Source organism: Myotis myotis, unplaced genomic scaffold (assembly GCF_014108235.1).
Source record: "Myotis myotis isolate mMyoMyo1 unplaced genomic scaffold, mMyoMyo1.p scaffold_m19_p_2, whole genome shotgun sequence".
NCBI classification, from domain to species: Eukaryota; Metazoa; Chordata; class Mammalia; order Chiroptera; family Vespertilionidae; genus Myotis; species Myotis myotis.
Genome location: NW_023416324.1, coordinates 203,044,660 through 203,069,846, shown reverse-complemented (window position 1 = coordinate 203,069,846; position 25,187 = coordinate 203,044,660). Strand labels below are relative to the sequence as shown.

The 25,187-nt window shown below is 34.6% G+C and overlaps 1 protein-coding gene across 1 annotated transcript in view; it reads right to left on the bottom strand.

Moving 5' to 3' along the window:
- The window catches only part of NCAM2 (neural cell adhesion molecule 2), a 427,198-nt gene that overhangs the window by 25,600 nt on the left and 376,411 nt on the right, over positions 1 to 25,187 (bottom strand). Inside the window, exons 13-15 of the mRNA XM_036352515.1 lie at positions 24,420 to 24,539; positions 20,296 to 20,417; positions 8,466 to 8,646 (exon numbers count right to left, since the gene is read on the bottom strand). Of these exons, the coding sequence (XP_036208408.1) occupies positions 8,466 to 8,646; positions 20,296 to 20,417; positions 24,420 to 24,539 (423 nt within the window). The remainder of the gene's footprint in view (positions 1 to 8,465; positions 8,647 to 20,295; positions 20,418 to 24,419; positions 24,540 to 25,187) is intronic.

The following is a 25,187-nucleotide window of genomic DNA, read 5'->3' as shown; positions in this document are numbered from 1 at the left end:
AACAAAAAAATAAAAAACCAGAACATTATTGAAAAAATAGGTTAGATTCCCAAAATGCACAAATTGGGATTTCCTTTTTACTTAGCAGGGGGAAAAGGAGGGAAGCAGAAGTATGTTTAGTCTGTGGGTAGGTCTTCTGTTGTTGGTCAGAAGAAAAACCAGCAGTGGATAGCAATGGGTATGGAAAAGATAAATTAAAGAAAACAGACTAATGAAGGCAAGTCTAGCCTTAGACCTTGGGGTCATCCATAACAGTGTCAACAATAAAAATAAAGTTAAAAAAAAAGAAACAGAGAATACTTTCATGCAACAAAAGTAGTTTTTGATGAATGAACTTCAAATCCCAGACCCAATAATTCAATTTACCGTGTGAGTTATGGTCACTCTTGTGAATATATGTAAATCTGACTGCTTCCTAATTGCCCTGGATAATAGTAAGAATCACTTGCAACCCGCTGTTGAGCCTTGACCTATGAACCAGGAGGTGACTGTTTGATTCCAGATCAGGGCACATGCCCAGGTTGTGGGCTGGACCTCCAAGCAGGGACATGTAGGAGGCAGCTGACCAATCAATGATTCTCTCTCATCATTTACGTTTCTCTCTCTCTCTCTCCCTCACCCTTCCTCTCTGAAATAAATTACAAAATATATTTTGTAAAGAAAGAATTACTTGCTAAGGTTAGTTGCCAGTGAAAATTACAGAATATCCTTTTCTCATTTTATAATGAACGAAAAAGAAAAAAAAAAGAAAATCATTACTCATACTACTCCCTCAAACCCAGCTTCCCTTAAAAGGTGGAATCCAGTAACACCTTTTTATCTTAATTTCATCTTCTTGAAAGCAATAGCTAACATATGACTTCTCTCTCTGAGCCTTGCAAAGTAATTGACTCTTAGATGTTCAGGAAATCTAATAAATAAGTATATATATTGTTAGAACATCAATTTGATGGCAGCTCAAAACACAATCCAAGTCAAGTGAACAGGGTACAATTTAAACATATTCACATTTGATTTATCATTTACTGTGGGGCAATTGCATAGAGATATTTTCATTTACTAAAAAAAACCCATCTGGATTTGTTTCATTAGTGTTCAATTTCAAAAGAAGAAACTGTGTTTCATGTTTATTCCTTATGAAATTTAAGATCAATTAAAAGAGGCAGCAAAATAGAGATATATATCTAATATAATAAAAATGATCAGTTTTATGATTTATATGTTAGAAATGTTCGCTAAGTAGAAAACTTACATTTTAAAAAATGACAATTAAAATCAATATAAAAGATCCACCATTCTATATAATAGAATAACTATACAATGTATGCCCATAGATATAGATTTATATTTGCAAAATAACCGAATGAAGAAAGATTAGATGTAGCAAATGCCTAAATTCCAAGTAACAATGACATGATGTTTATTTAACAGGTCAACTGTAGAAATTAAAGAAAACTTTCGAATGAAGCAAGTTATTCAGTGAACTGATATCTGAAAGAAACAATCCTGATTCAACTTCCTTCAGTGAATTTCTGACAAATGATCTATTTTATAGGTTGACAATTTTGGGAAGGAAAATAAAACTAATTGTTTATGGGTGAATATACATATATAATTAATTGGAACTTAGAAAATCTTTTATTATAATTTTAGATCAGCCTTATAAATTGCAGGTTATAAAAGGAAATATCTTATGATATGACAATAACATTAAAACATGCAAGACAAACTTATGGCTATCATGAAAGAAAACCCAGCAGCATTCAGCTGCCATGACTGGCTTCCATTTTCGCCTTTATTCGCTTCACAGCATTTATCTGCACGATGAAATAATTTTTTTGGAAATAGAATAAGAATAAAATAATTAAGGGAAAAAGTAGAGTTAAAAACATGAAAATAAAGGAAAAGAAAAAAAGTGACAGTAGGAAAGAAAAAAAGAGAAAATAATTAATGCAAGATTTCCACAATGCCATTGCCAATTATTTGATACAAGACAAAAAATAGTAAAAATCTTGTATAAAACATTTCTAAATAGTTGCCATATATTAAAAACATAGCCAAGGGTCAATATTAATAATTTTTATTTCATATAACTTAGATATTGGTTCTATCATTGATTGTTTAAATGTGAACATATTAATTATTCTATAATGAATACATGATTTATGGGAGAAAAATCACCAATCACTCCATTGTGCTCCTGGCAAATTCAAACAGCTGCTTTAAATATGAGCTAAGCAAATTCTGCAATGTTTACTGATAATTTTTTGCTACCATAATTTCTTATAAGACATTCATTGAGTAAAAGTAATATTATTATTAATAATAAATAAACTACCAAGAAATAAGTAAAATTTACATATTTACACAATGAAAATTTGTAATAAGAATAGAATAAAGAAGCATTAATTCAACTGATCACAGGCACACTTAGACATATGCCACTGTACTTCATGAAAAATAATTTTAAGAACCAAAGATTATGAAAATAATTTATAGACTTACTTTTTCATTATGTGCTAAACCAAAGAAATATTATTTTGCATGTAGAATTTATATTTAGAATTGACTGAGAGTTCCCATATAGTTAAAATGACGTTTTTCCCAAATAATTGAATTCAATTCCATCACTGTATTTAAATTTCTCTAATTTATATTGTAATAATAGATTTAACCTTAAGAAAACATTTTAGTAATTGCCATGCACTTGAATATTGTGTTTTTTTGTTCATGTTGAGTTATTCAGAGATGAAAGTATATACTAGATTTGTGTGGAACTTGAATGAATATCATCAAAATAATGTAAAGTTAGAAGTATGGTCAAAAAGCCCAGAAAATAAATACAAATTAAGTGAAAAAATTTAGCAATTTACTTATTGGTGATTATTTATTTGTGAGTTTGTTAACCCTCATGCTTGATTTCACATGATAGAATCTTTTTACCATTGGATCTTAAGAATATATGAATGAAGCGATTTGTCACCAAATTATATTGATACTCAATGTTAAAATTAGACATTTCTTCAATCATAGCAACAAGAGAAAGTAAGTGATTATTAAAAGATACTAATATTATTTGTTTAAAACAAATAATTTAAATATTGTTTAGGTCAAATGCAATGATAAAATGTGTGTAAGTTAAAATAAATGATAAAAATGTTTTCAAAATAAATTTATTTCCAAGGATATTTTAAAAAAGAGTATATTCAAGCCACCAAGAGGCAGTATTTTTAGTCATCAAAATTACATAACAAATCAATAAATGCCATTTTGCCAGACTCTAGTCCTAAATAATTTGTTATAATCTAGTTTTGTAATCATTTTTATAAGAATCAATTTGTCACAATTATCCAATATTCTCATATTTTTAAAATAAAATGAGGTGGAATTATGCTTGAATATTTCAAAAGGGAACATAACTGTGAATTTGCACACTATCTACATAAATCAAGAAACATATCTTTCAAAATAAACACAACTTTAAATAGTAAAAGTGAGAAAATATTGTTAATTACAAAATACTTTTTAAATCAGAATCATGTACTACAAAGAAATGTAGTATAAACTAATATATATATATATATATATATATATATATATATATATATCATTATTATCAATAGAATATATGAAGGTGAGACTACCATATTTTCAAAAAATAGTCCTTCAGACCAAGAAATAAATCTACTCTAGATTTAGTCTATTGCTTATAAAACGTTAAATATATCTGAATGCATATAAGTAAAGTTTTTTAAAATTTTAAATACTTTTTTATATCTCAATTACAGTTTATACACACTATTATATTATTTTTGGGTATATATCCCAGTAATTAGACATTATATTACTTACTAAGTGACCATCCTAATAAATCTTGCACCCATATGACACCATACATTGGTCTAAGAATATTACTGACTATATTCCCTATGCTGTACTTTACATCTTATGACTGTTCTGTAACAACCAATTTGTACTTCTTAATCTCTTCACATTTTCCACTCATCCCCCCAATCCACCTCCCGTCTTCATTTGGACAGTCTACAATGCATGCTATATAATAAAAACAAAACCATAGAAGTAAACAAAACAAACAGAAAAAAAAAGTTAACTTCTGAACTCCATATTGTGTAAAATTAAATAAAAACACTCAAGACCTGCTAGTTTATTATAGATAACTTATTTTATATATGGGTATACATTTAGCATATTTACCTAAAATAATATAAGAAATCATATATAGTACAAGAGTAATTATATGAAAGTATATAAAAATAATTTTTCCTTATTTTGCCAATACATAATTTGACTCTCTAGAATATTTTGGGTGTAAAGACTTCCAAATTCACCATAATGCATCACAAACTTTAATGTTGCTTCAAGAAATCTTCTAGAGCAAAATCAAACAATTCTTGCACTGTAAGGACATGTCTTTGGTGAGGCTTTCCATGAGCCCTTAGCAGTCTGTGGATTCAGTCATAGTAAATTAGACATTATTTTGAGACGTTTTTGTAGAAAAAAATAAACATTTTATTTCCCCCCAATTTTCATTAAGCTGCTCTGGCTTTGTGTCAGTTGCATAATTGAGTGGGGATAAATTCTAGCTCCTACCCTCTCAGATATCTTTGTCTGTACATCTGTGTGCCGACTTCTGGACGGCATTGTCTGTTTCTCAGCTGTGAGACATGCTCTAGTTTGTTTTTCATCATAAAAATCCTTATAACACGACTGTTGTTATTTTCTCTGCTCACCTTCATAGCAAAGCTTCTTGAAAGCACTAAATAAGCATGGCGTCTCCTTGTTCTAACCTCACACACACTCCTGAGATTATTCCTCCTTTATTTCCCAACAACTTCAGCAAAGCTGGGTGTGATAAGGACAATTCATATTTTATTAACTTTAATTGACCTCTCAGCAGAATTTGAATTGTCAAATGTGATTTATATCTTTTCTTCTTGAAATATGACTCTAAGTTAACTTCCAGGATACTACTCTTGTGTCATTGCAGGAATTCTATATTAGTCTCATGGGAGGGGTGGTCCTGTTGTTTCCCCTTCCTGTAGAATATTATGGTTTCTTAGGATGCAGTTCTTAACCCTCTGTCCTTCAGAGTCTCAAGAGGCACTCCTTGAACATATATGCTGTGCCAGTCACCTTTCTAGATGCCAGGGGAAACATCGATAAGTATCGCAGACATAAATTCCTTTTCATGGGCATTACTGTGTTTGGTTTTAACCTCAGCCAGGCTTCAAATTCCATTCCCCTGGTAAAATTGACAGCATTGTAGTATACGTTTCCAAAGCATGGATCTTTTCATCTCCATACACACTTCGCTAACTACTATTTGGCAGTGAAAACTTAAGGAATACCAAGCTAATTTTATGTTAATCTTCATTCTCCAAATCTCAAATTCTTTGTCCTCAGAAATGATGCCAAGAATGGCTCAATCGCCCAAGCAAGACACTAAGAAATCAGCAGTACCTACTGAATCTGATTTGTTACATAAGCAGGGTTAGTCTACATCTACAATGTGTCTGGGATTTATTCATTTTATTTTTCTACTCCTAATACTTTCATTTTTCAAGTATTGCTGTTCACCCATATTGCTTTTACCCATATATGCAAGATTAATCTGTTTACAATGCCTATCTATTCATATAACTTTCCTGTTTCAAGTAATTTCTTACTGTTTTTTGGAGTTGCTTTAAAATAATTTATATCGTTGTAGAAAACCTTGGATTTCCTGGGCTGCAGGTTCTTCTCTATCCTTATCTTTATTCACACACCTCCAGGTTCTCCTCCTGCCATGCTTTTTCTAGTTCCTAAAGCAGATCAATTTCTTTTTTCTCTTGAAGATTTCTTCCATATAAAACACTTTCCCTGGAAGCTTTATTCTCTACAAGATTTTTGGGGTCAGTCATTTTCTAAGGGAACCTTTCCCTAACCCCCACCCTACCTGCATATGTTAGGTGCCCTAGTCAAACCCGCTGAAGGCATCACACTGCATCAGCACAGCTCTTAGCTGTACTTACGTGGTGGTTATTCTAAATTTTGTTTAATAGCTATCTTCCCTACTAGATTGTAAAGTCTTTGTAGGCAGGGGCCAGTTCTGTATTCACAGATTATTCTTCTATACTCATCTCAGTACTTGTTACAAAGCAAGACCCCATTAAATAATTGGAATGAATGAATGAATCAATGAATCTTAACATTGCAGAGCCAGAAGAAACTAGCTTAAATATGAGAAAATGCATATCAAGGAAGTTAAGTGACAAGAACAAAACTGAAACTATAAACCAGAATTCTGTCCATTTTCTTGGTTGGTACTGCCCACAAGATTCTTTGAAATTGAAACAAACACACAAAAAGTGCTTTGATAGTAAATGTATCATAGAATACCTTACCTATTTTTGTGCCTTTACATACACTTTATTTATTAACTACCTTTTTGCCTATACCTAATGTTAATTTTCATTATTTTTTTAATAAAAATAGTTGGGTCTCTGAGCGTATAACATAAAGTAACCTGCCTGAAATTGATAATTTTAGTTTGTGTTTTATTTATAAAATGTTATTAAAATGTTGACTTCATCATAAAACATTAATTTTTACCCTGATAAAATAATTATTTCCTTTAAACATATGAACTACATTAAAGATTTAGGACAGGGGTCCTCAAACTTTTTAAACAGGGGGCCAGTTCACTGTCCCTCAGACCGTTGGAGGGCCGGACTATAGTTTAAAAAAAAACTATGAACAAATTCCTATGCACACTGCACATATCTTATTTTGAAGTAAAAAAACAAAATGGGAACAAATACAATATTTGTATTTGCATGTGGCCTGCGGGTCGTAGTTTGAGGACCCCTGAATTTTAGGAGGATGGAGTACATTCTTTCAATCTCCCTTTGCTGACTGACATAGAGAATCACATTATATCAGATTCTTGATATCTGCATAGTGGACAATTACTAGCAACATAACAAATTATCATTTTAGAGGCCATTATTGATGTTTCAAACTCACAGGGGCAGTGACCTTGATAGTACATTCAACCATTCTTCTTATTTAGGTGAACCATTTAAAAGGGCATTAGATTTGTCATATGACTTAAACTAGCTCTGATTTGAACAGATCCTTTAACTTCTCAAAATTATTCCGGTAAAATAAGGATAACTCTTCATTGTTAAACTCAGATTAAAATGAGATAATACATGCAGAAGTACTTTTAAAATGCCATTACAATATGAGATAACCATACAATTTCTGGTGCTCCCAGCATCCTAATTTCAAATTATAATAGGAAGCACTTATTAATTAATATAAACAATAGGAAGTCATAATGTCAATTATTTTTAAACCATATAACTAATAGTAATTACTTTTTAATAGAAAGATTAATTATATAAAGCTGCTCTCAACTTTACAAAGCTGATGCACATCACAAAATCATAATAATGAGATTAATATCAATTTGAAATTATAAATTATAAGAGGGTTAAGTAGCATAGCTGAGCTGACAAATTTTATTTTTTTTCCAGTCTAAAAGGCTTATGTAACAATACTGATACTCAATTATAATATGACTTAATTAAGCCATGCCTATGAATATGCTGCTCTCAGCTCTCTCTATGTATATATAAAGAATACATATATTTATACATAGGTATGAAAATTACCAGTAAATACTAAATATATATGATATTTAAAGGTGCAATAAATGTTAAAATACATCCAATATGACAACTCACTAACAGTTAAACATGTATACAAGTCAAGATTTTTAAAAAAATCTTGCATCTTTGTCTCTCATGTATCTGAGAAATATTTTCATATCCCTGCCGTGGATTTTGATAATAGCACTGGCACGGGTGACAGAAGCAACGCTGCCTGAGAGAGACAGAACTCACCCGAGTGCTGCGCACAGTGTCCTGCCATGCTGTGCATCTCCGTGAAACACGAGCCACATTTCTTTCTGGGACTCTGTCTGTGGGTGTTTCTGCTTCACGGTGTAATTGAGTTTATGTTTCCAAAATCAACCTGCTTGGTCAGGCATGGAAGACGTGGTCATTATTTTTGGCCACATCTTCCCAGAAGTGGAGGACTAGACTCCATGTGTTTGGCAGAGAAGTTGTCTCCTTTGCAAAGTTTCTGATCTCAACAGAAATGTCTCATGAAATATTCAACAGTCACTTTGACCTCCCATCCTTGCCCTCTGCTCATTCTTCCTCCACCACGGTAACCATTGAAGTTACCAAAATATATTTATAAATTAACCAACTCACCATAGCAAGAGTGATTGAGGACTCTTGAGTAAGACATGTCACACTAATCATTATTGGGACTTACAGTTGGTACTTCTTTTTATAAAAATTATGTTTTCAAGAATAAGAAACAATCCAGAGGAATTATAAAGATGATATCATGTTTATTTTCAGCCTAAGAAAGCATATAGTTTTGCTTACCTTTAATAATGTTGGGCTTTGGTGGCATGCTGAACTCATAGACTGTCGGTTCGGAATATCCCAATCGGTTGGCCGCTGTAATTTGAACCTCATACCCCATTGTCCACTGTAGATGCTCCAAAATAATATGGTCTTTATTTCCCTGCACTTTTTTCTCTAGCCACTGGTCTTCTTTATCTTTCTGTAAAGGCAATAAAAATTGATTTTGTAAATACCCACACACTAAAATTGAGAATTTAAAAAAATTATCTTGAGATGGAAATGGTGGTTTTATTAATATCAAGAAAAGAAATTTTCTCACCCACGGGGATAAATGAAGTTGCTATAATCAATGAACTTAACATTTTTATAGTAAGACTTTTCTATAAAAATGTTAAGTTTATATATCAGCCAAATAGTGACAATTTCATAATTAGCAGATGATAATTTACTTCCATTAAGATTTTAAAAAATATCAAATCTATCAGTTTGCTATCTGTCCACTTTGTTGATTATTAATAATCATGTGAACGGGAAAAATGAAATATGATACATAGAAAGAGCCTAATATGCCTATTAAACTAATTGCCTGAGAGTATTGTTTCCTTTGTGTGTGTGTGTGTGTGGGGGGGGGGTGATAAAATGTCTTGGAAATTAGTTTGAGTATTTTTATAGATTTAAATTACCACAGGATTTTTATTACTATAATATTTTAGATTTATAATGAAACAACATGTAAGAAAATTATTATTTTTAAAGAGGTTATTAGCATAAAAATAAAAAAAATGTTATCCCATTCTTGAATTCTACACTTAAATCCTATCTCTTTTCTAAAATAAATGTTTTAAATCATATAATACTTGAATTACATTTTACTAAAAAATACTGTGACTGCAATTAACATAGAAAAATAAGTCAACATATTTTTATGAATGCAACTATCTTAAATAGTGCGAACATTCAGCCATGCTGTTAACCATTTAGACACAGGCAACTTCCTCAACCTCTCTGCCCTGTTTCCCTTTCTCTATTACAGAAACGATGACTGCAGCTGCCCTGTGGGCTTGCATGAGGGAGCAATGAGAAAAAGCGATTAAATTGTGTATTCCAAGACCTTAGGTTTCCTAATTACTTAATAAATGACAGCTATTTTTAAGGAAAAACTATTTCCATAATAACTATATGGAAATGAAATAGTATTCTCTGTGGAGTCATGTATCTAATAATTTTTCTCTGCAATTGCAACTCTCAATTTCCCAGAGGGCTAATTATAGATAAATTGTAGCCTGGTCCTAGAGATAGATAGATAGTTCAATCTTTTTAACCTTAGAGCTCAGCTAAGCATTACTTTATGTTGAGCTAATATTTTACAATGTTTTTGGATTATAAGGAATAACGATGTTTTTGCATTTATGTTTAAAACAGAAAATGTATTGTTTAAAATAAAATTCTGGAGGTTCGATTCGTGATTGCATTAAATTGGTAGTACTATCAACATAAAGTGTCCTTCAAAAGAAGATGAGCATACATTGTAGTTTTGATACAGTACTATTATTTTTTTCCTAATTATTTTTCGTTACATGCACTTTTATTACAAAGAAAAGTGTTTGGACTTGTTTTTGTTATTTTTTCTAAACCTGAAGATTTTAACACTCCTAATGAAGCCATGGGCTTCGGATAAGTACTTAAAGTTATCGTCTTAACAGGAAGCATTTCCCTTGCTTTCTGAAACTGACAAACATGAATTTGTTAGGCTGGACATGGTCCAATATTAAGTGTTATAAGGTGTTATGAGGCCCACTCCCCTAGCCTTCAACACACTGTTGTCTGTGTCCATGGGCTCTTCCTGAAAAATCTATTAGAAAACTGAAACAATTTGGGCCAGAAATGTTAACTTGCCTAAGTCACTAAATGATTAGTAAAGTTAAGGAAGGAACCTAGGTGTGCATTAGAAATGCTTAGGACAGCTATACCAAATAGCCGCCATGTCCCCAATATCCCCTTTCTTCATCAATTATTCTTTCAGCCCCTAGAGAGTATGTTCTAGAACTCTGAACACAATAGTGAATAAGACATGTGCAATGCCCTCATCTTGGAGTTTACAAACCAGAACAGAAAAAATAAGTTCTCTGAAAAAACAGAGGGTACTTTGGAAGCATGTAACAAAAAGGCCGATAGAGAGCAAGAGCCAGGAATGTCTTCAAAGAAGGAAGAGATGGCGCCATTATTAGAAATAAACTCCAGCGCTATTATTTTTTTACTAGAGGCCTGGTGCATGGATTTGTGCACCAGTGGGATCCCTCAGCCTGGCCTGCACCCTCTCACAACCTGGGACCCCTTGGGGGATGTCAGAGAGCTGGTTTCAGCTTGATCCCTGTGGGCCAGGCCGAGGGACCCCACTGGTGCACGAATCTGTGCAGCAGGCCTCTAGTATGCATATAAGATCTTTGGTTAATCTCTTCCTGCTCTCCCTCCTCTGTCCTTCCCTCTGAGACTCATCAGTCTGTTCCATGTTTCCATGCCTGTGCATTGAGTGTCTTCCCCCTGGTGGTCACTGTGCATCATAGCTACCAGTTGGCTGGTTGGCTGGTCAGCCAGTTGGCTGGTCGCTTAGGCTTTTATATATATAGATTGTTGGCACTATTACAGATTTCCCCTATGCCCCCCTTTCCCACCTTCACCCAGCCCCTTCCCTCCCTCCCCTGGCCTTCACCACACTGTTGTCTGTGTCCACAGGCTATTCATGTCTTTTGTCTAATCTTTTCACCTTCTTTTATCCAGACCCTCCCAAACCCTCCCCTCTGACCTCCATATCTCTGCCTCTAGTTCTATTTTGTTTGTCAGTTTATTTTGCTCATTCGATTCCACATATAAGTGAGATCATATGGTATTTGTCTTTCTCTGACTGGCTTATATGCTTAGCAGAATAAACTCCATGCCCAGCTCTGTTCTTCTTTTCATTCGGCCTAAGCTAATTAATGAAAAGAAGATGTGATTCCTTCCTAGAGGTTTAGATCCAAGAATAAGCACAAGGCTAGAAAACCTCAGAAGGATGCACAGCCACTGGGAGATGTAAAAACTGAGACTGTATCACCTTTTTAAAGTAAATGTGAAAAAATGTTCATAGCTATTATCCAACAACCAAAAGCTTAAAAAATCTTCCATTCAAAAAGTAATTTTAGATAATAGATGAAATAATATATCATGTAGACATAGGGATATATAGCATATATATAAACACAAAAATACATATAGCATGCAATTATTTGATATGTTATATACTGTATATACATAGATACAGGAAGGGGGGATGAGGAGCAAGAAGAACAAAGGGTTAGATAAGACTAGGGCTACAGAAAAGAGGTGGAGAGCTGCCACTTCAGATTTTCCCACTCCCCTGTAATAAAATAAACTCTATGTAACTGTGAAGTTCTGGGTGAGAGCAAATATTTCTGTGGAATTTCAGAGTTGAGTTTTGCTTTGAATCTGAGTGGACATGTGGGTGAAAGAGTGAAAAAATATAAGCCACAGCTGAGATCTGTGTCAACCCAGGATAGGATTTATTCTAAAGAGGGAGGGATAGGTAATCTTCCATAAATAATATTTCTGAGAAATATATATATATATATATATATATATATATATATATATATATATTGATTTCAGAGAGGAAGGGAAAGGAAGCGAGAGATAGAAACATCAATGATGAGAAAGATTCATTTATTGGCTGCCTCCTTCACGCCTCACATTAAGGATCAAGCCCACAACCCAGGCATGTGACCTGACCAGTAATGGAACTGTGACCTTCTGGTCCATAGGTTAATGCTCAACCGCTGAGCCATGCCGTGTGAGAACTGATCATTTGAGGTGAAACTTCCTGATAAGCACAAGACACACAGACAATCTCTTCTAAATTACCCATCATTTAACTCTTAATTGTTGAAGCTCCCAGCATGATACATTAAAAGCCCCTCATCATTTTAGATAGTTTGAACTGATGTAAGGAACCAGAGAAAGTTCTAATATTTTCCCCAATTTAAAACAATTTTATTTCCCATTCAGCATTAGACAAGGAGGCTTTTTAATCCCCTAATTGCGATTCCTAGGGAATAGGAAAAAAAATTAAAGTGGGTGTTACCAAATACTCCCCTAGGCATCAAAATCTCAATTATGCCATTTGTAGAGTGCCTAATTTACAGAATTTAAATGCCTAGGGAGCAATTGAAGACAATCTAGTTGCAAAATGTTCCCCTAGGTATCGTAATGAGATGATTTGCTGAATAGGGCCATTATTAATAAGCCAATTAAATGTTGAAGGGCAGCTACTGAAAGGAAAATGGTCACCTGGCTTTGATATAGCTTATCTTAAGCAATCCACTTTGTCAGATAATAGATAGTGGGGCCATATGACAATCAAGGGCACTCAATAATTCTTTTCTGAAAACAAAATGTCAGCATATAGGAAAAAATTCATTATCATTGGGATAGGAAGAGAGCAGAGGACAGGTGGAAAGGGTCTTGGTATTCTTATTTATAGAGGGCTTCTTAATTGCTTTTATTTCACTAAAGTTTTCCCCCAAAACCTTATGGGATAAATGGTCAACATCATTTTAAATGACAAGGGAATCATTATTAAAAGAGAGAAGAACAGAGGAGGTGAGCTCACACTACTAGATGAATGTTAAAGTTCATGGGACTCTCCTGTGTTATGATTTAAGAATTTTGTTTCCATGTAAGAGAGTTCCTAGTTCCTGGATTTCCTGGTAGCATGGCTCAGATATTCACTACCAGTGTGACCTTACAGAAGGCCCCAGAATTCTCAAAAGTTCTGTGTACTACTCTGAATACAAGAAAAATGATGCAGTAACACACACACACACTCACTCCACTGTGATTTGGAAAGATGTAAGATTTGTAGGTTTTTAGTAGTTTCAAATACAATACACTTTTTCCTATGGTCATAACTGATTCAAATTGCCTTGATTCCATGTCAAAAAAATATAAAGTGGACCTTACATCTTTTGCTAGTCTCTACCACCCACATACTTCATTAGAGAAAAAAACTGAATTTTTCCTATTCATAATCTTCTGTGTTCTCACAGCCCATACCAATTTACACAGTGCAAGTTTTCCCCCTTGGCTTCACCATTTCTCATATTTATTAATATGGTTAATACTATTTATAATTGTACAACATAGACTAATTTATTTATTCATTGATTCACTAATCAATTATTTGTTCAAAGAACAAATAATTTATTTGATAGGATAAATAAAAATCTTCTTCACTTGCAGCAAAGATAAATTAACAAAATGCTTAGGATTCTTTAATGTCCCTAGCTATTAAGTGTTTGAAATATCTTGAAACTTAATCAAATGACTTTAAGTAAATTTCAATGTACACATCTAAACATTGCTAGAAAATAACTTCTTTCAGCAACAAAAACTCAAGTTTACTTACCCGGTTTTTGTTTGTTTATTTGTTTGTTTTTTGTTTTTTGTTTTTGTTTTTGGATCGGTGAGGGAGGAGGGAGACACCCGCCTAGCCAGTCAGATCAGCTGAAAAAACCCTGGCGATCAATGGGGTGACAGATGTCGCAGCCAGATCGCCCTCACATCCTTATCCGTTATTTTAATACTCTTTTCAAAGTTACTTTTCTTTTCTCATGGTCATTGAGTACAAACACTCTGACTCCCAATAGCTTAAGAAGGTCAATTAAGATGTGGAATCATACGCTACAGCTGTGTTGATAGTCCCTAAAGTACATTCCTCACAATTGATTTTAAGTTTCCAATTTTCTTTCAGCCTTTCTTAGCTCAGGAAACTTATGTAATGTGTCAACACTAAGCGATAGCTATGATCCCATCCCATACCTATCATCAAATTAGAGAAAAAACAATGAAAAACTTATAGAAGCATATTGAAAACTATTTACTAAATTACATAGAGTTATACTGACACTATAATACAAAGTGGATGTAAAATTTCTGCACATAAAATACCTTATTTTCCCATATACATTATGATAGTAATAAGTTTGTCTTTATTCTCCACATATATGGTTTAATCTTACCAACTTATTGTTAGAGACATTAATTTTCACAAAGGTTCTAGAGAGACATCTAATTCTGTTTTTATATTACTCCAATTCTGTTCTAATAAATTCTGTCTTCTTAATGGGTACTGAACAAAGCTGTGTGCTCTGTCTACGACAGGATAACAGGATGTGTTTCCACATTCATAATCTATAGGCAATTATACATTCTCTATGTTAGGGTATTATTAATCTTGTCCTTTCCCAGTAAAATACAGGTTTAAACAGTTTAATTCAGTGTCTCCTAGAAATCAACACTCATATTAAGGAATATATTGTTTCAATTTTGTTATTCTTAGATTATAAAACATAAAGTGTTGTGCACAGGTATGGTAAAAAAAACACAATAAAATAAGAATTATAAAAGTGGGTTATTATTAAATTTTTTTATTGATTTCAGAGAGGAAGGGAGAGAGAAAGAGAGATAGAAACATCAACGATGAGAGAGAATCATTGATTGGCTGCCACCTGCTCACCCCACATGGGGATCAAGCCCACAACCCAGGCATGAACCCTGACTGGGAATTGAACCGTGACCTCCTGGTTCAGAGGTCAACATTCGACCACTGAGCCACTCAGGCAGGGCCATAAAGGTGTTTTCTTGTCTATTTTCTTTCTTCGTTTGGTTCATATTCAATTAAAAATATATTACAGATGGCTAAAAACCTTTTTGAATTATTCAGGTGTACTTTACACCACTGTGGAATTCATGCAGTTTGATAAACTAATAGATAAAGTGTCTTTGAGTCATATAAAGATATCAGATGTTTAAGAATCATTTGGAAATAGTAGTTATTTTTTTTAACAATTGCAAATATCAAGGCTAAAGCCACTATAAATGTTTAGCCAACAAATCTTCTTGAACATGTAATTTTTCAATGTAAAGAAGCAATACATTGAAAAGGAAAATGTGGAAAAATTAATTTTCCCAAAATCATTAATATAACATAATATTGAATTATGGAATTTCCAGTTGGTCCTGCAGAGCATGATGTTTTCAGGATGAAGGAGATGGACAAGGGAGTGGGCTAGAAAAATATCTGTGATAGGTGGAAATTATATTTTCCCCTCAACTGCTCTCCTGCTTCACCTCAACTGCCTAGTTCCTGTTCCTGCAAATGCAGTCATTCCATTCACTTTATCATTACTGTATCATTTAAAGGTATACCTTCTACTCCAACACACTGAAATAATGTCCATAGGCAGATTTCAATTCAGCTCCTACTACTTTAAAACTGTGTTTAGAGTGTAATGTCTTACATTCTGATACCTATTCCCCATCCGCACCAAGTCACTCAAATTCTGTAAGGTTCAGTTTGCCTGTGAAAATTTAAAAAAAAATATAACTTTATGTTCAGTCATAAAAGTGTTTTTAAGTCTCTAAGAGTGAAAAATGACTTTCTAGCAGTACAAAATGGGTGAGAAATTACTTTCACAAATCTTGCCAGAGAAGTGTGAACATCTACTATTAAATCAGTGTTCCCTTACCATAATAGCCACTGGATCTATGCTGTCACAAATGGTAAGTGTCATTTTTTTTATGGCTGACTAGTATTCCACTGAGTATATGTACCATGGCTTCTATCTGATTGTCTATTGATGAGCACTGGGCTGCTCCCACATATTGGCTACTGTAAATCTTGCTGCAATGATCATGGGGATGCATATATCTTTTTGAATTAGTGTTTCGTATTTTTTCAGATAAATACCCAGCAGTGGAATCACTGAGTCATAGGGCAGTTCCATTTTAAACTTTTTGAGGAAACTTCACTCTGTTTCCCACAGTGGCTGAATCAATCTGCATTCCCACCAACAGTGCACGAGGGTTCCCTTTTCTCCACATCCTCACCAACACTTCTCTGTTGATTTATTGATGATGATAGCCATTCTGAAAGGTGTGAGGTGATATCTCACTGTGGCTTTAATTTGCATTTCTTTAACGATAGACATATTGAGCATCTTTTAGTATATATGTTGGCCTTCTGTATGTCCTCTTTGGAGAAATGTCTATTCAGGGCCTCTGTCCATTTTTAATTGTGTGTGTGTGTGTGTGTGTGTGTGTGTGTGTGTGAACCTGTGGCTTCCCTGTATATTTTGAATATTAACCACTTAGTGGATGTATCATTGGTGACTATCTTCTATTCAGGAAGTTGCCCTTTTATTTTGTTGATGGTTTCCTTTGCTGTGAAAAAATCCTGTAGTTTGATATAGTTCCATTTGTTTACTTTTTCTTTTATTCCCCTAGCCCAGTGGTCAGCAAACTCATTAGTCAACAGAGCCAAATATCAACAGTACAACGATTGAAATTTCTTTTGAGAGCCAAATTTTTTAAACTTAAACTATATAGGTAGGTACATTGCTATTAACTTAATTAGGGTACTCCTAAACTGGCCTTTGCTAAAAACATCCTCAATCTGACTGAGGTACGTTCGTTGAGGTCGACCCCTTCCAACTCTCCCATCCACACTCGTCTTGTATACTTGTTTCAGATAGATGAGTGTGGATGGGAGAGTTGGAAGGGGTCGACCTCAGCGAATGTACCTCAAAACAATGTACCTCCCCTGCGCTGCGTATCCCGTCGCCCGACCAACCGACACCCCCCACTTCTTCTAAGGCCACTTCTTCAAACTAGACTCGCCCAGGCTGAAAACCGACTTCTGCACATGGGCCACGAAGTTTCAATCGCACTGTACATGCGCACCCACACGTGGTAGTTTGTGGGAGAGCCACACTCAAGGGGCCAAAGAGCAGCATGTGGCTTGCGAGCTGTGGTTTGCCGACCACTGCCCTTGCCTGAGAAGTCATATTCAAAAAAATATTGCTAAGAGTAATGTCAAAGAGTTTATTGCCTATGTTTATTCTAAGAGTTTTATGGTTTCAGGTGTTACATTTAAATCTATAACCCATTTTGAGTTTATATATATATATATATATATATATATATATATATATATATATATACATATATATATATATATATGTATATATATATATGCAACTAATACCTGAAACTAATATAATAGGGTATGCAAATTGTAATTTTAAAATATATTAATTTTAAAAACATTTCAACAATAATTTATTTAAAAATTGAGGTAAAAGAAAGTGTTGTGTTTCCTGTTAAAATCCTAGGAGCTCTGGGAGGATTAACATAGTAATTGATTATCATTAAATTATGCCTACGTTTGAAAAATGCAGCCAATCATTTTCATTATGAGAAACCAAACCTGCAGACGCTTTGACCTTGGAATTTCATCCTCCAGAATTGTGAAAACATTGATTTCTGTTGATTAAGCCACCCAGTCTGTGGCATTTTGTTATGGCAGCCCAAGCAGACAAAGACAGTCATTAGGATAATAAAGAAAATGACATTAACAATGTGGCAGGCTCCATTATTTATAGGACCCAACTCCCAAGTATAACTACCTTTCATTGACGTTGTGATCAGGTGACGTAATTCTATTCAATGAGACATAATTTAATTCTGTGGTATACGGTTTTTATAAAACCTGTACTGTATTGCTGAAAGAAAAGACAAATTCAGCTTAAATAAGCTATTGTCCCTTTTGTTCTTTCCATTCACCTCACATGCTGGATGTGGGTTTTAGGAACACAAGGTAATCTAGATGAGACAAGAGCCAACATGCTTAGAATGAGAGAACATCAGGGAAAATTATGTAGATGACTGATTATATTGCTAAGATGTTTTCCTAGCCCTGCCTGGATTGTCTAGCACATACATTTGTTTAATATGAAGGAAAAAAAATCTTCTGAGTTTAAACCCTGCTAGACATGTTTTCTGTTACCTAAAGCCCTAAAATACAAATATATTTCCTAACAGATAAACAGTATATGTTGATTTTAGGAATAAAATCTGTATAAAAAGTATTGATCGCTTTCTGAAAATAAGGTATCAATGGCTTTTTGAGGTAAATCTATAATGTTATCTCTTGAAGTTTATCAAATATTTAGAGATAGATGCACAGTATGGGGGGAGTCACATTCTTATTAGCTTCTGAGCTTTCCTTTTGGGTAACTAGAAATAGAAACATCGCTAAAACATGTCACAGCATTCTTAAAATATACATGCAGACTTTATCAATAAAAGCCCCTATTAAAGGCTATGAAGAAAAGATAAAATGAGACATGATATGTACTTGCTACCATCAATTAAAGTCAATGACTTTGGTTGAGCTCAATATAACATATGTGTTATTTCTAATACTAACTCTTTAGAAAGGAGAAGTCAAGCATAAATTTTAGCTTCAGGTAGAAGTTATGAATAAAGTGCATATGTTAACATATTTTTACTAGTCATTGCATTTCAGTGTTCCCCATGGATTTTCCTAGGTTCCCTTACAAATCTTACCAGCCTGCTGTATTTGAACCATAAATTCTTCCGAGTGCAATATAGGCATGGAAGGGAAGATCTGCTTCCCTAGTTCAGTTCATAAATTTGGTTCGGACCAGTGTTCCTTAGAGAAAGATTCACTCTCTCCAAAAAGTTTCCCGATGGGCAAATAAGAATGGGCAAGAAACTTGGCATGAGTAGCACGCCACTATCAGATTCACAGAGAGACCAGTGAGCCTTTCATTGTGGTTTTGGAGGAGACTCGTGTAGCCTCCATAGCAGAGGACCCAAAAGACATACACAGCTGTTCCTTACTCCCAGCATGAAACCAGAGACAAAGAAGGGTCCTGGAAAAGGGTATTCGTCTTAAATTTCAAAGACCAAAGTGATGTCTAAAATTAGGTACTGAAGATGCTATTCAAAATCATATCCCTCTTTTCATTACCCCTCCAAACTTGAATGTTTGAATGTAGAAGCAATAATACCATCATTTAGACAATTGTGAATTTATGGGAACATATCTAAAATTCATCTACATACTATTAAAAGACATTTTTTAAATACCATTTACTAAAATATAATACACTAAAAAGGTTCAGTCAACATATATATGAAATTGCCACTGTATTATGAGGATAATCATAAACAACAGTAAATACATCTTATGAAATTTAATTTCAATGTTTCATTTTTAATATATTCCACAGTAGACACAAACACACCAGTACTTATAGCAAGATTGCTAGGAGAAATCACTTTCAGTGACCTTTGGAATAATTTTTGTCTAAAGGCAAAGAGGCAAAGTCCACCAGACCACTTCATCATGTGGCAATCAGCGGACAGCTTCACCCCTTACACATATAAAAAGTCTCAAAGTAGCTCTTAGCTGTCCAAAGTCTCATAGTAGCTTGTGCTAATTAAATTTTAAAATATATTTACTCCCTCAAGTTCAGTGTGGTTATTCTTTGTTAAATTCTGATTGACGTGATTTATTTAAGTATGATTTACTAATAATCTTGTCTATAATTAGCCTGAAGTTACTCATATCAGCCAGAATGGAGGGTGAAAATATTCTGCCACTTGTCAGAAAAAAATAAAAATAAAAAACAGGGAAAATGGTGTCTCAATTCAGAAATATGTAAAAATCACAAGGTGAAAGTCATCGGGTTATTTTGATGGCCTATGCTTAGAGTTTAACAACAACAACAACAACAAAAAAAGCAAATGTTTTGTAACCGATAATGATGAATTTAAGCAATAAACAATTGCCATTGAAATTCCTATGAGTACCATTTTATCACTGTTACTGAATATACATTCACTCCTGATACCACTGTGAACTCAGTACAAATTTAATGCAGTTTGAAAACACTTTGTACAACATGACAATAAGTGGGGTACTTACACTTCTATACTTCACAATGTATTCCAAAATAGGGGCCCCTCCGTCATCCTGTTTGGTGATACTGAGTTTAAAGCTCTTCCCACTGCTTGGCTGCCCATGTATGGATGGAGGACTTGGCTCACCTAAATAAGCAAGACAACATTCTTGATATTTGCACACACCTCAGATACCTAGGGAAACTGCATTTTAATAAAAATAAGAATGTCATATAATCAAAATATATAATATTCCTGGACTTAACATTTGCTACTTGCCCTTTGTTGTGATATAACTTCTGATCCTCTTTCTCCCTATCCAAGAAACAGCAACATTCATAAATCTAGAGGTATTATGCCCAAATTGTGAAAGCTCAGGACCAAATATATTGTTTACATTTATGTAAAAATGCTCTGAGGATAATACTGCACAAGTGTGGAAACATGATTTCTCTTACGAACAATGTATAATCCCATTTATTTTATTCATGCAAATTTTGTTTGTAAATATTTTATAGTTATTAATATAAACATATAAAGGCATCAAACTATATAGTATATATCCCTACCTGGAGAGGTAATGCCTTAACAATTAATTAACTGCTTTCATGAGCATTATTTTTTATAGTTCGATAAAATTGTAAATAAAGAAATTTTGTATTATCCAATCTAAAGACCTGTATTTCAATATGTTTTTTTCTAATCTAGAGTTATGAATACACTTATAATGTCATTCTTCATATGGGGATGCTATATAATGCACATGCTTGCAGTATTTTGACTATGAACAGGAACCCATAGAAGTGTAAGAGTTTTTTATGTGAAGAATGATATGGCTGCTTGGCAAATTGGAATTGGGATTATCTGCTGAGTGTGCACTTGTTTCTTCTGCCTCTGTTTCCTCCCATTCCTTACGGATGTGGGTGTGAACATGAATGTGTAAATACTAAACAACTAGTAGAGGGCACACTTCAGGTTGCCAAATTCCCCAAACCTGTCATATCTGCTTTACTGCAAGGAATGCCCAGACAGACAAACTGAGCAGAATGGAGTAGAAGATTGTATGTCTCCAAACTTGGGAAACAGGTGTTTTTCCCCCCAGCAATTTCTTTATATCTAACATGGTGTGTATAACCTGAAGCGGGTGTTCAGTTTATCTGTGAGAAAGCAGGTCATTAAAGTAATATGACCATTGGGTGTATCGGCACACAAATAAGTAAGACAATAGCCTCCTATAGTACAACCATATAGAAACAAAGTAAACTGAGGAACTGTAGAGTTATTGTTCATGAAAGCTAATTAAATTAGCATGCAGATATCATGATATGACATGATCTAAAACAACGCAATGGGTTTTTTTGATAAATGAATAAAACTTCTGTAAAAATGAGTGCAATGATTTTTAAAAAGACTTGTATAAGAGATTATGGGAAAATCTAAATAGTATAAAATCATGGTATACTTGGGTGGTTTTGTATCATTTTTAATTGAATTTTATAATTTACAGGTTGTATAGTACTAGTTTATTTAATATATTTGTAATACTATTACTTTTAATAATAGCATTTTGAGATAATTATAAAGCAGAAATTGTATTATGGTAACAAATATTTTAAAACATATAATTTAAAAATGTATGACAAGTTTATGACTACATTACAATTGCTACTTCCTTTGAAAAAAAAAACAACCCATGTTCAAAACAAGTATAAACTGCATTAGGGAGAAATTAAACTAATAGTTTCTGCCCAGCCAGTGTAGCTTAGTGGTTCAATATTGACATGTGAACCAGGAGGCCATGATTCAATTGCAGGTCAGGGCACATGCCCAGGTTGCAGGCTTAATCCCCAGTGGGACATGCAGAAGGTAGCCAATCAATGATTCTCTCTCACCATTGATTTTTCTCTCTCTCTCTCTTCCTCTCCCTTCCTCTGTAAAATCAATATGGGGACCCTCACCCCATAGGGGTGTGGCCAGCCTTCAAATCACCAGAGGCCCCTCGCCCAGGTCGCCCCATGCCCCAAGGGAACCCCCACCCTGATACAGGACACCCTTCAGGGCAACCCAGCCAACCATTACCTGTGCACCAGGCCTCTATCTATATTAATAAAAGGGTAATATGCTAATTAGATAGGGAGACCTTCAAGGAGACCTTCTGGACGTTCTTCTGGACAAAGCCATGGTGGCGGGGCCGAGGTAGAGGCCGTTAGAGGCAAAGAGGGGAGGGCAGTTGTGGGTGATCAGGCTGGTGGGGGGTGGGGCTGTTGGGGGTAAGCAGACCAGCAGGGGGACCAGTTGGGGGCAAGCAGGCCATCAATAGGGGTCAGTTGGAGGTGATCAGAATTGTGGGGGGGCAGTTTGGAGTGAGCAGGCCAGCGGGGGGGCAGTTGGGGGCGAGCAGGCCGGCAGGCAGAGTGGTTAGGGGCAATCAGGCAGGCAGGCAGGCAAGCAGGCAGGTGAGCCATTAGGAGCCAGCAGTCTCAGATTTTGAGAGGGATGTCTGACTGCCGGTTTAGGCCCGATCCCTGTAAACCAGCAGTAGGACATCCTTCGAGGGGTCCCAGATTGGAGAGGGTGCAGGCCGGGCTGAGGAACACCCCTCCCCCATGCACGAATTTTGTGCACCAGGCCACTAGTATAAATAATAATAAAAATAACAGTAATTATGACATATTAAGTACTTTGAATATATTGTATCATTTAAACTTCAAAAAATGTTGAGAAACCATTTAAATACATATTTGTTATTTAAAAACAAAATGAAAACAACAACAACAATGCCCTTACCCTCAACATGCTCACTGTCTAGGGCAGAGATTTGAAAGTTAACAAAAATACACAAAGAGATTAGAAATGTTGTCATTTAAAAAGGAAAGGGGGACAAAGGAAAGAATAGTAGAGAGATGTGTTATGGTGAAACACTTATATAGGGGTTCTATGAATGAATAAAAGTAAGTGTCCCTAAATGAAGAGGAAAATAAAGGTTGGAATGGTTAGCCAAGATCTTAGTAAGCTATAAATGATCACGCTTTCATTGAATGCGGATGTGCAGTGACCCTGGACAGTATCAAAAGAAGAGAAGTCAAGACAGGATGTAATCTTTAGTTAAAACTGCTAATGCATAAAGCACTATGGCAGTTGAGAGAAGGGTGTGAGGATGGCAGGCAGGCAAAGGTTGGTGTGGGTGGAAAGTGGGAAGGTGAAGGGCAGTGTTGTTGAAGATTACAAGTAGAACAGAGACAGGTATCTTTACATTTTTGTTCAGTTACTCTAGACTCATTTTCACCTCGAGATAGTAATAGGAAGCAAGATGTATTTGCAGTCCTGCTGGTGAAAAAAATGAGAAACTAAAAACAACACTGGCATTGGAAATGGAGAAAAGGGAAGACATTTAACCAATTTTTAGACAGACAGAAAATAATTGGTCACATATTGGGATGATATAATTTATGTGGTGAACTTGACCGTCTTGATACACATATATAGTAGACAGGCTTATGCATAAATGTTATAACAACATTTATTTAGTCACACTCAATTTTTAAACAACTTATTCAACAGAAAGGAAATATAAGCCATTTTAAATTTCTCTTAACTTCATATAAACTTAGTTGACTTATAAGTAAATATCACGAGGATTAGTTTTTGCAGGTAAGCATACAGTATTTTAATATAAAGTCAAAGATGTGTTTAGTAAAGAGAGCAAAGCTACAACAGTTATTCTCTGCAGTCACCATTATAATGGATTAATTTAATGGTGCATCTTTCTCACACGTAGGGCCTATGTAATTTATGGGATAAAGGTAATAGTTATGCTTCATTAAAAGAACAGAATATGGGCATGTTACACACACTTTTCTCCTCCCTAACAGAGTATAGTCTGAGCACTACAATGTCACTAATCAGACTCTAAAGAAGTAGGACAACTTCTGATCGGGACAATTCCTGAGAGAACTGTACTGTATATATTGCGGTGCATCTTTTTCTCTTTGCCCTGCTCCAGAGCAGAGTTAATTTTATAAATCTGAGATGCCACCATATCCTCCAGCTGTTTCAACAGAGACATCATTCACTTTTCCCAAGTGTTGAAAGGACTCCCAGCATTTTAAAATCCCGGCCACAGTGAGCAAAACAGAGAGGAGTACTTACGAACTGGTAATGTTTGGAAGATTTCTATTTTACTGTAGTCTCCTTGCCCTTTTCCATTCACAGCTGCCACCCTGATTTCATAAGTTGTATTTGGTTCCAGGTTGCTCAAAACAACCATTGCTAGAAGAAGAAAATAATGGATATGCCGATGATTAATGCATTTTCATAAGTAAACAAATCAACTGATGGCAAAGCTGAATGAAAAATTTCTCTGTAAATCTTTCCATGGAATACCTGGAAAAGATAGAAGTAGGCCTTAGGGGAAAACGATTTGTGAACAGTCCTCTTCTTCACCTCGATTTTAGCTTTCTAACTCAATGCCGTAACTTTCAAATAAGGAAATTCGTAGTTTCTTTTGCGATGCTTATACTAAAAACGTAGAAAGTAAAATCCCTTCTTCCACCTTTTTAATATTCAACAAATAGAATGCTTTAAAGAAGCCATTTTAGTGTATGCCTCCCAAATATTTTGTCTACTCTAAATTGATTTTCTGTAGAATGTAATGGCAAATTGCAATTCAATAGACAGAACTCTGGCCCCACCTATAAGGTGTTTCAATCATGCCCAGGAAGTGGCACAGGTGGACTCAACAGCAAAAGGAAACCATTTATTCAATAACCTCAAATCAAATTATTTTTAATGCTAGTTTGTAGGTTATCATCTTTTGTATTTTCTCTCTGAATTTCCTCTTTACACTGTACCAGACCTGGATTAAACATGACCCAAAGAGGAAGAAATAATCTGACAAATTGCAAGAATCTAAAGGTT